Genomic DNA, 14398 nt, shown 5'->3' with positions numbered 1-14398 from the left:
GGCGCTAAAGGAGGCACGGCCCGCGAGGGCCGTTCGATGCCGCTTGCGGCTTTAATTAGGCCCGAGCGGCCTGCCGTCGCAAGGGCCTATTGTAATCGCAATCGCAGCGCAGTGCGCGCAGCGCACTGAACCTAAGTGCGCGGAGCGCACAAAAACAGCGCGAAGCGCTGTCCCCATGTCAACCGTAAACTCACCGTGTAAAACAGTGAAGCCCACACCGGAGGTGTGGGCCCTTTATACTTATTATTGCATTAAAATGAATGGGGGTATATAGTGTGAATGGGGGTATATAGTGGATGACGAGCGCGAAGCGCTCGTCATCCACCCAGGAACCCCACGGGTGCGTGCGGATCGTTGAAAGCTTTCCAAAAATGTATAATATAACATTGTCGCGAAAGCGACTATATTGTTTTTCTCGGAAATATTATTATTCTTTCTTTCTTTCTTCTTCTTCTTCTTTCTTTCTTCTGCTCTTTGAGCAGGAATTTGACCCCCTGAACATTGTCGAAAACTCACCAAACTTTGCCCAAAATTCAGATCCGGCGAAAAATTAATGAAAATGTGTGTTTCATGTTGGGGAAAAAAAAAATGGCGCGACAGCGCCACCTACAAAAATCGAAATACATTACGCCAATGGGGGAGGGGCCGAAGTAAACTTTGTCGTAGAGCGACGAGATTCGGTACAGACATTCGTCATGTGACGACAGAAAAATAATATTATTGTGGCCACGCCCCCTGACAAACCGGAAGTGCGCCATTTTGAAAGGAAGACCGGAGAATGCTGAGTCAGCGTTTTCGCTGACTTCGCATTTTAACGAACTCCTCCTAGGGCGTTTCACCAAATGAGCTCAAAATCGCTCCAGCTCATCTCGAGATGTGGGGCATCAAAAGTTATCCAAATTTTTTGGCTAAATTGTACGGTTTGTTTGCGGCGAAGCCGCAATCTTTCCGAAGTATTTTGCGATTCATCAAAAACTAAAAATCGCTCCCATTCGCACAAACAAACTCTGATTAAAAATCGGAAATATACATTTTATTGACCCTTCACCCCTGGACACAAGAAATGTGAAAAAGTGACATTGGGCGCGATAGCGCCCCCTCCAGGTGCAGACGAAAAAATGCATTATGGGGAAAAAATTAGTTTGTCGGAAATGGATGAAATTCGGTACAAAAATAGTTGATGGTGTCCCGATCCAAAAAGCCAATGAGACCCATATCGTATTTTGTACGGTGTTGCCATGGTGAATCAAAATACATTGCGTCTATGGAGGCGGGACCAACCGGGGCCAACGTCAACTTTGTCATAGAGCGACGAGATTCGGTACAGATATTCGTCATGTGACGACAAACAAAAAATATTATTGTGGCCACGCCCCCTGACAAACCGGAAGTCCGCCATTTTGACTGGAAACCTGGAGAATGCTGAGTCATGGTTTTCTTGACGTCGCATTTTAACGAACTCCTCCTAGGGCGTTTGACAAAATGAGCTCAAAATCGCTCCAGCTCATCTCCAGATGTGGGGCATCAAAAGTTATCCAAATTTTTTGGCTATGTTATACGGTTTGTTTGCGGCGAAGCCGCAATCTTTCCGAAGTATTTTGCGATTCATCAAAAACTAAAAATCGCTCCCATTCGCACAAACAAACTCCGATTAAAAATCGGAAATATACATTTTTTTGACCTTTCACCCCTGGACACAACAAATGTGAAAAAGTTACACTGGGCGCGATAGCGCCCCCTCCAGGTGCAGAAGAAAAATTGCATTATGGGAAAAAAATTAGTTTGTCGGAAATGGATGAAATTCGGTAAAAAAGTAGTTGATGGCGTCCCGATCCAAAAAGCCAATGAGACGCCTATCATACTTTGTACGGTGTTGCCATGGTGACGTCCGGGGCCCCCCATGTTATTGTAATGGGGCTGACACATAAATGTCACCTTATGCAACATTACAGCGCGTTAGCGCCACCTGTCAGGAGCTTGTGGACAGTGGTCATGGAAGTACGGCCCGTCAGGGGCGTCTGATGCTAATTGTGAAATTAAAAAGATTACGGGCGCGCTAGCGCCCTCTGCAGGCTGGAGCCATTGTTCACATGGAGAGGCTAAAAATGTAGCTGAGATGTTTGCGCACAAAGATTAATGGCACATCAGGACAATAAAATGCAGTTCGTTCACGCTGGCGCCTTAGGTACGGTTATATAGAGGCGCTAAAGGAGGCACGGCCCGCGAGGGCCGTTCGATGCCGCTTGCGGCTTTAATTATTCTTTCTTCTTTCTTCTTCCGTCTTCCGTCTTCTTTCTTCTGCTCTTTGAGCAGGAATTTGACCCCCTGAACATAGTCGAAAACTCACCAAACTTTGCCCAAAATTCAGGTCCGGTGAAAAATTAATTAAAATGTGTGTTTCATATTGGGGAAAAAAAAAATGGCGCGACAGCGCCACCTACAAAAGTGAAAATACATTACGCCAATGGGGGAGGGGCCGAAGTAAACTTTGTCGTAGAGCGACGAGATTCGGTACAGATATTCGTCATGTGACGACAAAAAAAAAATATTATTGTGGCCACGCCCCCTGACAAACCGGAAGTCCGCCATTTTGACAGGATGTCTGGAGAATGCTGAGTCAGCGTTTTCGCTGACGTCGCATTTTAACGAACTCCTCCTAGGGCGTTTCACCAAATGAGCTCAAAATCGCTCCAGTTCATCTCAAGATGTGGGGCATCAAAAGTTATCCAAATTTTTTGTCTATGTTTTACGGTTTGTTTGCGGCGAAGCCGCAATCTTTCCGAAGTATTTTGCGATTCATCAAAAACTGAAAATCGCTCCCATTCGCACAAACAAACTCCGATTAAAAATCGGAAATATACATTTTGTTGACCTTTCACCCCTGGACACAACAAATGTGAAAAAATGACATTGGGCGCGATAGCGCCCCCTCCAGGTGCAGAAGAAAAATTGCATTATGGGAAAAAAATTAGTTTGTCGGAAATGGATGAAATTCGGTACAAAAATAGTTGATGGCATCCCGATCCAAAAAGCCAATGAGACCCATATCGTACTTTGTACGGTGTTGCCATGGTGAAGCCCGGGGCCCCCCATGTTATCTAATGGGGCTGACACATGAATCTCACATTATACAACATTACAGCGCGTTAGCGCCCCCTGTCAGGAGCTTGTGGACAGTGGTCATGGAAGTACGGCCCGTCAGGGCCGTCTGATGCTACTTGTGAAATTAAAAAGATTACGGGCGCGCTAGCACCCTCTGCAGGTTGGAGCCATCATTCACATGGAGAGGCTAAAAATGTTCTTTTGATGTTTACTGACAAAGATTAATGGCACATCGGGACAATAAAATGTAGTGTGGCCATGCTGGCGCCCTTGGTACGGTTACATAGACGCGGCAATAGAGGCGCTAAAGGAGGCACGGCCCGCGAGGGCCGTTCGATGCCGCTTGCGGCTTTAATTCTTATTAGGCCCGAGCGGCCTGGCAGGGCTCGGGCCTATTGTAATTGTACGGCAGTGCGCGGAGCGCACTGAAGAAAGACGTGCGCGTAGCGCACGTCCCGAAAAGAGCGCGCAGCGCTCAAGAAACAGAGCGCGGAGCGCTCCCCATGCATTAGACAGTAATAGGGGGGACCACGGCACCCTGACCTGTCCGGTGAAATAGGCGTGTGCCGCGAAAGCGGCACATTTGTAACTGCTCGTGTGAAAAAAGGTGAAAAATCCAGGCATGGCGCAACATTGACAAGAAAGTAGTCGATGACGAGCGCAACGCGCTCGTCATCGACCATGGCCACTTCCCAATGCCCAAAACACTACTAGAGTGACTCAGGGCATTAAGGCCTATCCAATGATATAGGTATTTGCCGCGAAAGCGGCATATTTGTTGTTGCTCGCAAAAAAATCTGAAAAAAAAACGCATTAAGAAATATTGACAAAGAAGTGGTAAAATACGAGCGCAACGCGCTCGTATTTGACAATGAACCTCACGGGTGGGTTACTGGACGTGAGACCTTTCCGACGATATAAATATGGGCCGCCGGAGGCGGCGCTATATTGTTATTGTAAGGGTTTTTCTTATTATTAGGCCCGAGCGGCCTGGCAGGGCTCGGGCCTATTGTAATTGTACGGCAGTGCGCGGAGCGCACTGAAGAAAGACGTGCGCGTAGCGCACGTCCCGAAAAGAGCGCGCAGCGCTCAAGAAACAGAGCGCGGAGCGCTCCCCATGCATTAGACAGTAATAGGGGGGACTCCCGGCACCACGCCCTGTCCGGTGAAATAGGCGTGTGCCGCGAAAGCGGCACATTTGTAACTGCTCGTGTGAAAAAAGGTGAAAAATCCAGTGAAGGCGCACCATTGACAAGAAAGTAGTCGATGACGAGCGCAACGCGCTCGTCATCGACCATGGCCACTTCCCCAGTGCCCAAAACAGTACTATAGTGACTCAGGGCATCGAGGCCTATCCAATGATATAGGTGTTTGCCGCGAAAGCGGCATATTTGTTGTTGCTCGCAAAAAAATCTGAAAAAAAAACGCATTAAGAAATATTGACAAAGAAGTGGTAAAATACGAGCGCAACGCGCTCGTATTTGACAATGAACCTCACGGGTGGGTTACTGGACGTGAGACCTTTCCAACGATATAAATATGGGCCGCCGGAGGCGGCGCTATATTGTTATTGTAAGGGTTTTTCTTATTAGGCCCGAGCGGCCTGGCAGGGCTCGGGCCTATTGTAATTGTACGGCAGTGCGCGGAGCGCACTGAAGAAAGACGTGCGCGTAGCGCACGTCCCGTAAAGAGCGCGCAGCGCTCAAGAAACAGAGCGCGGAGCGCTCCCCATGCATTAGACAGTAATAGGGGGGACCCCGGCACCACGCCCTGTCCGGTGAAATAGGCGTGTGCCGCGAAAGCGGCACATTTGTAACTGCTCGCATGAAAAAAGGTGAAAAATCCAGGCAAGGCGCAACATTGACAGGAAAGTAGTCGATGACGAGCGCAACGCGCTCGTCATCGACTATGGCCCTAAAACAGTCCCTAAAACCCTACTAGAGTGACTCAGGGCATTGAGGCCTATCTGGTAATATAGGTATTTGCCGCGAAAGCGGCACATTTGTAACTGCTCGTGTGAAAAAAGGTGGAAAATCCAGTGAAGGCGCAACATTGACAAGAAAGTAGTCGATGACGAGCGCAACGCGCTCGTCATCGACCATGGCCACTTCCCAATGCCCAAAACCCTACTAGAGTGATTCAGGGCATCGAGGCCTATCCAATGATATAGGTGTTTGCCGCGAAAGCGGCATATTTGTTGTTGCTCGCATAAAAATCTGAAAAAAAAACGCATTAAGAAATATTGACAAAGAAGTGGTAAAATACGAGCGCAACGCGCTCGTATTTGACAATGAACCTTACGGGTGGGTTACTGGACGTGAGACCTTTCCGATGATATAAATATGGGCCGCCGCAGGCGGCGCTATATTGTTATTGTAAGAGTTTTTCTTTTTCTTATTAGGCCCGAGCGGCCTGGCAGGGCTCGGGCCTATTGTACGGCAGTGCGCGGAGCGCACTGAAGAAAGACGTGCGCGTAGCGCACGTCCCGAAAAGAGCGCGCAGCGCTCAAGAAACAGAGCGCGGAGCGCTCCCCATGCATTAGACAGTAATAGGGGGGACCCCGGCACCACGCCCTGTCCGGTGAAATAGGCGTGTGCCGCGAAAGCGGCACATTTGTAACTGCTTGTGTGAAAAAAGGTGAAAAATCCAGGCAAGGCGCAACATTGACAAGAAAGTAGTCGATGACGAGCGCAACGCGCTCGTCATCGACCATGGCCACTCCCCAGTCCCCAAAACACTACTATAGTGACTCAGGGCATTGAGGCCTATCCAATGATATAGGTGTTTGCCGCGAAAGCGGCATATTTGTAGTTGCTCGCACAAAAATCTGAAAAAAAAAACGCATTAAGAAACATTGAAAAAGAAGAAGTACATTACGAGCGCAATGCGCTCGTATTTGAAAATGAACCTCACGGGTGGATTACTGGACGTGAGACCTTTCCGAAAATAGGAAGATGCGCCGCCAAAGGCGGCGCCATATTGTTATTGTAAGGGTTTTTCTTATTATTATTATTAGGCCCGAGCGGCCTGGCAGGGCTCGGGCCTATTGTAATTGTACGGCAGTGCGCAGAGCGCACTGAAGAAAGACGTGCGCGTAGCGCACGTCCCGTAAAGAGCGCGCAGCGCTCAAGAAACAGAGCGCGGAGCGCTCCCCATGCATTAGACAGTAATAGGGGGGACCCCGGCACCACGCCCTGTCCGGTGAAATAGGCGTGTGCCGCGAAAGCGGCACATTTGTAACTGCTCGCATGAAAAAAGGTGAAAAATCCAGGCAAGGCGCAACATTGACAGGAAAGTAGTCGATGACGAGCGCAACGCGCTCGTCATCGACTATGGCCCTAAAACAGTCCCTAAAACCCTACTAGAGTGACTCAGGGCATTGAGGCCTATCTGGTAATATAGGTATTTGCCGCGAAAGCGGCACATTTGTAACTGCTCGTGTGAAAAAAGGTGGAAAATCCAGTGAAGGCGCAACATTGACAAGAAAGTAGTCGATGACGAGCGCAACGCGCTCGTCATCGACCATGGCCACTTCCCAATGCCCAAAACCCTACTAGAGTGATTCAGGGCATCGAGGCCTATCCAATGATATAGGTGTTTGCCGCGAAAGCGGCATATTTGTTGTTGCTCGCATAAAAATCTGAAAAAAAAACGCATTAAGAAATATTGACAAAGAAGTGGTAAAATACGAGCGCAACGCGCTCGTATTTGACAATGAACCTTACGGGTGGGTTACTGGACGTGAGACCTTTCCGATGATATAAATATGGGCCGCCGCAGGCGGCGCTATATTGTTATTGTAAGAGTTTTTCTTTTTCTTATTATTATTATTATTATTATTTTTCCTCTCCCCCAGAAATCCACTTTCCCACCGACGAAAAGTCCTGAATTTTTGCCCAAAATTCAATTTGGTGAAAAGAAAAAACTTCACATCTCCAAATTTCAAAAATTCCAAAAAATGGCGCGTTAGCGCCCCCTGGGAAAACGGCGTTAACATTGCGGCCTATGGCCAGACCCCCCAAAATCCCGAAAACCCCGAAAATTTTTGTTCGTCGTAGACGAAAAAAATTCGGCACAGTGATTGGTCGCATGAAGCCGGAAAAAAAAACATATTACGCGGTTGCTAGGCAACCATCTGTATGGCGGCCATATTGGCCAGAAGAGCGACCTGGCGCCGAAGGCGCCTTTTCGTGTCCTCGCATTTGAACGAACTCGTCCTAGGGCGTTGAACGCAGCGACTCCTCGGTCGCTCCAGATCATCTACACATGTGGGGCATTAAAAGTTATTAAAAACTTTCTAATAGGATTTCCGGTTTTGTCATGGCAACGCCATGAATTTGGCGTTCATTTTTGGCGTTCGCCGTCGCCTTCGAAGAGTCATAACTCGCACATACTTTGGCCGATTTTAGTGAAACTTGAATCGTTGGTCGAGTCGTCGGCCCCGGATGTTTTGATATAGGAATTTTGAAAATGGGCGCTATAGCGCCCCCTGCAGAGCACCGAATAAAAATTAATGGGGAAAAAAAGTAAACTTTGTCGTAGACAAATAAAATTTAGCACAAACATCCGTCACGTGACCTCGATCAAAAAGTAAATTATGACTACGCCCATTTTCCCACCGTGTTGCCATGGCAACGACCCGAAATAAAGTTTGGCGTAGCCAAACCAAAATTGGTACACACCTTCGTCGTGACGTTCCGAACGAAAAAGTACATTACGTGGTTGCTAGGCAACCCACACAGAGTCGGCCATTTTGGGAAATATCGCGTGATCTGGCGCCGAAGGCGCATTTCTTGCCTTTGCTCTTTTATAAACTCGACCGAGGGTGGCAGCGATTTCAAAACCACGTAGGGCGCGGCAGCGCCCCCCGGTTGTTGCGGTGGCGTGCGACGGCGTGCGCCAACCGGCCAACGCTGCTCGCGAGGGCCTCTAAATGCCGCTTGCGGCTTTAATTATTATTTTTCTTCTCCCCCCCAAAATCCACTTTCCCACTGACGAAAAGTCCTGAATTTTTGCCCAAAATTCAATTAGGTGAAAAAAAAAACTTTCACATCTCCAAATTTCAAAAATTCAAAAAAATGGCGCGTCAGCGCCCCCTGGAAAAACGACGTTAACATTGCGGCCTATGGCCAGACCCCCCAAAATCCCGAAAACCCCGAAAATTTTAGTTCGTCGCAGACGGAAAAAATTCGGCACAGTGATTGGTCACATGGAACCAAACAAAAAAACATATTACGCGGTTGCTAGGCAACCAACCGTGCGGCGGCCATTTTGGCCAGAAGAGCGACGTGGCGCCGAAGGCGCCTTTTCATGCCCTTGCATTTGAACGAACTCGTCCTAGGGCGTTGAACGCAGCGACTCCCCGGTCGCTCCAGATCATCTGCACATGTGGGGCATTAAAAGTTATTAAAAACTTTCTAATAGGATTTCCGGTTTTGTCATGGCAACGCCATGAATTTGGCGTTCATTTTCGGCGTTCGCCGTCGCCTTCGAAGAGCCATAACTCGCACATACTTTGGCCGATTTTACCGTAACTTGAATCGTTGGTCGAGTCGTCGGCCCCGGATGTTTTGATATAGGAATTTTGAAAATGGGCGCAATAGCGCCCCCTGCAGAGCACCAAATAAAAATTAATGGAGAAAAAAAGTAAACTTTGTCGTAGACCAAAAAAATTTGGCACAGACGTCCGTCACGTGACTTCGATCAAAAAGTAAATTATGGCCACGCCCATTTTTCCACCGTGTTGCCATGGCAACGACCTGAAATAAAGTTTGGCGTAGCCAAACCAAAATTGGTACACACCTTCGTCGTGACTGTCCGAACAAAAAAGTACATTACGTGGTTGCTAGGCAACCCACACAAAGTCGGCCATTTTGGGAAATATCGCGTGATCTGGCGCCAAAGGCGCCGTTTCTTGCCTTTGCTCTTTTATAAACTCAACCGAGGGTGGCAGCGTCATTTTAACCACGTACGGCGCGGCAGCGCCCCCCGGTTATTGCGGTGGCGTGCGACGGCGTGCGCCAACCGGCCAACGCTGCTCGCGAGGGCCTCTAAATGCCGCTTGCGGCTTTAATTATTATTAGGCCCGAGCGGCCTGGCAGGGCTCGGGCCTATTGTAATTGTACGGCAGTGCGCGGAGCGCACTGAAGAAAGACGTGCGCGTAGCACACGTCCCGAAAAGAGCGCGCAGCGCTCAAGAAACAGAGCGCGGAGCGCTCCCCATGCATTAGACAGTAATAGGGGGGACCCCGGCACCACGCCCTGTCCGGTGAAATAGGCGTGTGCCGCGAAAGCGGCACATTTGTAACTGCTCGCATGAAAAAAGGTGAAAAATCCAGGCAAGGCGCAACATTGACAAGAAAGTAGTCGATGACGAGCGCAACGCGCTCGTCATCGACTATGGCCCTAAAACAGTCCCTAAAACCCTACTATAGTGACTCAGGGCATTGAGGCCTATCTGGTAATATAGGTATTTGCCGCGAAAGCGGCATATTTGTAGTTGCTCGCATAAAAATCTGAAAAAAAAACGCATTAAGAAATATTGACAAAGAAGTGGTAAAATACGAGCGCAACGCGCTCGTATTTGACAATGAACCTCACGGGTGGGTTACTGGACGTGAGACCTTTCCGACGATATAAATATGGGCCGCCGGAGGCGGCGCTATATTGTTATTGTAAGGGTTTTTCTTATTATTCTTATTATTTTTCCTCTCCCCCAGAAATCCACTTTCCCACCGACGAAAAGTCCTGAATTTTTGCCCAAAATTCAATTTGGTGAAAAGAAAAAACTTCACATCTCCGAAATTCAAAAATTCAAAAAGATGGCGCGTCAGCGCCCCCTAGAAAATCAAGTTTACATTGCGCCCTATGGCAAGACCCGAAAACCCCGAAAATGTTAGTTCGTCGTAGACCAAAAAAATTCGGCACAGTGATTGGTCACATGAAGCCAAACAAAAAAAGATATGACGCGGTTGCTAGGCAACCATCTGTATGGCGGCCATATTGGATAGAAGAGCGACCTGGCGCCAAAGGCGCCTTTTCGTGCCCTCGCATTTGAACGAACTCGTCCTAGGGCGTTGAACGCAGCGACTCCCCGGTCGCTCCAGATCATCTACACATGTGGGGCATCAAAAGTTATTAAAAACTTTCTAATAGAATTTCCGGTTTTGTCATGGCAACGCCATGAATTTGGCGTTCATTTTTGGCGTTCGCCATCGCCTTCGAAGAGCCATAACTCGCACATACTGTGGCCGATTTTAGTGAAACTTGAATCGTTGGTCGAGTCGTCGGCCCCGGATGTTTTGATATGGGAATTTTGAAAATGGGCGCAATAGCGCCCCCTGCAGAGCACCGAATAAAAATGAATGGGGAAAAAAAGTAAACTTTGTCGTAGACAAAAAAAATTTGGCACAAACATCCGTCACGTGACCTCGATCAAAAAGTAAACTATGACTACGCCCATTTTCCCACCGTGTTGCCATGGCAACGACCCGAAATAAAGTTTGGCGTAGCCAAACCAAAATTGGTACACACCTTCGTCGTGACGTTCCGAACGAAAAAGTACATTACGTGGTTGCTAGGCAACCCACACAGAGTCGGCCATTTTGGGAAATATCGCGCGATCTGGCGCTGAAGGCGCCGTTTCTTGCCTTTGCTCTTCTATAAACTCGACCGAGGGTGGTAGCGTCATTTTAACAACGTAGGGCGCGGCAGCGCCCCCCGGTTGTTGCGGTGGCGTGCGACGGCGTGCGCCAACCGGCCAACGCTGCTCGCGAGGGCCTCTAAATGCCGCTTGCGGCTTTAATTCTTATTATTTTTCCTCTCCCCCTCCGAAGGCCGTTTCGGCCACTTCCCACCGACGAAAAGTCCTGAATTTTTGCCCAAAATTCAATTAGGGGAAAAAAAAACCCTCCACATCTCCAAATTTCAAAAATTCCAAAAAATGGCGCGTCAGCGCCCCCTGGAAAAACGACGTTAACATTGCGGCCTATGGCCAGACCCCCCAAAATCCCGAAAACCCCGAAAATTTTAGTTCGTCGTAGACGAAAAAAATTCGGCACAGTGATTGTTCACATGGAACCAAAAAAAAAAAGATATTACGCGGTTGCTAGGCAACCAACGATACGGCGGCCATCTTGGCCAGAAGAGCGACCTGGCGCCAAAGGCGCCTTTTCGTGCCCTCGCATTTGAACGAACTCGTCCTAGGGCGTTGAACGCAGCGACTCCCCGGTCGCTCCAGATCATCTACACATGTGGGGCATTAAAAGTTATTAAAAACTTTCTAATAGAATTTCCGGTTTTGTCATGGCAACGCCATGAATTTGGCGTTCGTTTTCGGCGTTCGCCGTCGCCTTCGAAGAGTCATAACTCGCACATACGTTGGCCGATTTTACTGAAACTTGAATCGTTGGTCGAGTCGTCGGCCCCGGATGTTATGATATGGGAATTTTTAAAATGGGCGCAATAGCGCCCCCTGCAGAGCACCGAATAAAAATGAATGGGGAAAAAAATTAAACTTTGTCGTAGACAAAAAAAAATTGGCGCAGACATCCGTCACGTGACCTCGATCAAAAAGTAAATTATGGCCACGCCCATTTTCCCACCGTGTTGCCATGGCAACGACCCGAAATAAAGTTTGGCGTAGCCAAACCAAAATTGGTACACACCTTCGTCATGACCGTCCGAACAAAAAAGTACATTACGTGGTTGCTAGGCAACCCACACAAAGTCGGCCATTTTGGGAAATATCGCGTGATCTGGCGCCAAAGGCGCATTTCTTGCCTGTGCTCTTTTATAAACTCAACTCAGGGTGGCAGGGACGGCATAACCACGTACGGCGCGGCAGCGCCCCCCGGTTATTGCGGTGGCGTGCGACGGCGTGCGCCAACTGGCCAACGCTGCTCGCGAGGGCCTCTAAATGCCGCTTGCGGCTTTAATTATTATTATTTTTCCTCTCCCCCTCCGAAGGCCGTTTCGGCCACTTCCCACCGACGAAAAGTCCTGAATTTTTGCCCAAAATTCAATTAGGCGAAAAAAAACCCCTCCACATCTCCAAATTTCAAAAATTCAAAAAAATGGCGCGTCAGCGCCCCCTGGAAAAACGACGTTAACATTGCGGCCTATGGCCAGACCCCCCAAAATCCCGAAAACCCCGAAAATTTTAGTTTGTCGTAGACGAAAAAAATTCGGCACAGTGATTGGTCACATGGAACCAAACAAAAAAACATATTATGCGGTTGCTAGGCAACCAACTATACAGCAGCCATATTGGCCAGAAGAGCGACCTGGCGCCGAAGGCGCCTTTTTGTGCCCTCGCATTTGAACGAACTCGTCCTAGGGCGTTGAACGCAGCGACTCCTCGGTCGCTCCAGATCATCTACACATGTGGGGCATTAAAAGTTATTAAAAACTTTCTAATAGGATTTCCGGTTTTGTCATGGCAACGCCATGAATTTGGCGTTCGTTTTCGGCGTTCGCCGTCACCTTCGAAGAGTCATAACTCGCACATACTTTGGCCGATTTTACTGAAACTTGAATCATTGGTCGAGTCGTCGGCCCCGGATGTTTTGATATAGGAATTTTGAAAATGGGCGCGATAGCGCCCCCTGCAGAGCAACAAATAAAAATTAATGGGGAAAAAAAGTAAACTTTGTCGTAGACAAACAAAAATTGGCACACACATCCGTCACGTGAGCCCGATCAAAAAGTAAATTATGGCCACGCCCATTTTCCCACCGTGTTGCCATGGCAACGACCCGAAATAAAGTTTGGCGTAGCCAAACCAAAATTGGTACACACCTTCGTCATGACGTTCCGAACAAAAAAGTACATTACGCGGTTGCTAGGCAACCCACACAAAGTTGGCCATTTTGGGAAATATTGCGTGATCTGGCGCCGAAGGCGCATTTCTTGCCTTTGCTCTTTTATAAACTCAACCGAGGGTGGCAGGGATGGCATAACGACGTACGGCGCGGCAGCGCCCCCCGGTTATTGCGGTGGCGTGCGACGGCGTGCGCCAACCGGCCAACGCCGCTCGCGAGGGCCTCTAAATGCCGCTTGCGGCTTTAATTATTATTATTACTGTGTGTAAAGAAATCTCTGGGCAAAGTGTATGTCTTTGAACATGAAAACACTTGTGTTTGATTTCAGAATGTAAACATGCTGGTCGTGACCCGTATGTACCTCGCGATGGTACTTTTCTCCTTACTCAAGGAGACTAATCTATGGATTGTGGCTGAGAAGTTTCAAATGAGTCGAGGTTTTGTCCAGACTCTACTGACGTCAGCCTCTGCTTTCTGCTCCTGTGTTCTGCATTTTACTGAGGTATATAGTCAGATTCACTGAATGGACACCATGTTTGCCTTTCTTAATTTGAAAACTTTGTCAGGAACTTGAGGAGTTTTGGCCATATAAAGTTCTTTTGTCAGAGCTGACACGACGTCTGGCCTATTGTGTTCAAGCTGAGCTCATCCCACTGATGGAGGTGGCTGGTGTCATGGAGGTCAGTTCAAGTCTTCTCTATGAACGTTACCCATCACTGCATAAATTATTAGATTTTTGTTGTTGTCCTTATTTAGTCCAGAGCGAAACAGCTCTATAATGCCGGCTATAAGACACTGTCTCACCTTGCCAATGCTGACCCCAGTGTTTTGTCCAAGACCATCAGTAATCTTTACAAAAAACAGGCCAATCAGATAGTGGCCGCTGCCAAAGTGAGTATCTGATTCAAACAGTAACTTACATTTGATAAAGAAGTGTATTAACAGTATTAACAGTGTGTCAGATCATGTGCCTCTCTTTTGCAGATGCTTCTGAATGAGAAAGCATCAGCGCTGCAGGAGGAGGTGGACGACTTGCTCATGATGCCAATAGACTTGCCTTCTTAAAGGAACTGACTTGAGAAACATTCTATACTTTATGTAAATTCCAAATCGCTTTATTTTACATTCTTGATAATTTATGTTTTGTAAATACTATATTAAAATATTGCCTGGATTCAGAATTCTCTAAATTTTGTGTTTTTCTTTTTTTTAGTGTAAATTATTTGTTTTCTACACAATTGAATGTTGCAGCAAGCACGTAGAAGAATCCCAGTATATCGTCTGATTTTGGTAATTCATCCCCACTGATTGAAAAGCTCTAAAATAATATAAAGATCAAGGACGTCGTAAGGGGGTTGAAAGGTTAGGAGGATTTTAAGGGCCCAGAAGAGCAGACACACTTTTCTTTTTCTACATAAGTTCAATGTGCTTGGGCCCTTGAACTGAATGTGTGTATTTTGCTGTTTTGACAAACG

The 14398-nt window shown here is 47.7% G+C and overlaps 1 protein-coding gene across 2 annotated transcripts in view; it reads left to right on the top strand.

Moving 5' to 3' along the window:
• Nucleotides 1–14091, top strand: part of helq (helicase, POLQ like) — a 52176-nt gene extending 38085 nt beyond the window's left edge. Inside the window, exons 15-18 of one of the 2 annotated variants that reach the window (XM_079551703.1) lie at nt 13252–13425; nt 13490–13603; nt 13680–13814; nt 13908–14091. In XM_079551703.1, the coding sequence (XP_079407829.1) occupies nt 13252–13425; nt 13490–13603; nt 13680–13814; nt 13908–13988 (504 nt within the window). In that variant the 3' untranslated portion in view covers nt 13989–14091. Of the gene's footprint in view, nt 1–13251; nt 13426–13489; nt 13604–13679; nt 13815–13885 lie in introns of both variants that reach the window. The other variant, XM_079551704.1, reaches the window with a different exon arrangement.
• Nucleotides 14092–14398: the final 307 nt, after the last annotated feature.

The sequence above is a fragment of the Gobius niger genome, assembly GCF_951799975.1.
Source record: "Gobius niger genome assembly, chromosome: 2".
NCBI classification, from domain to species: Eukaryota; Metazoa; Chordata; class Actinopteri; order Gobiiformes; family Gobiidae; genus Gobius; species Gobius niger.
The sequence above is the reverse complement of the archived record's forward strand: the minus strand, read 5'-3'. Positions and strand labels throughout refer to the sequence as shown.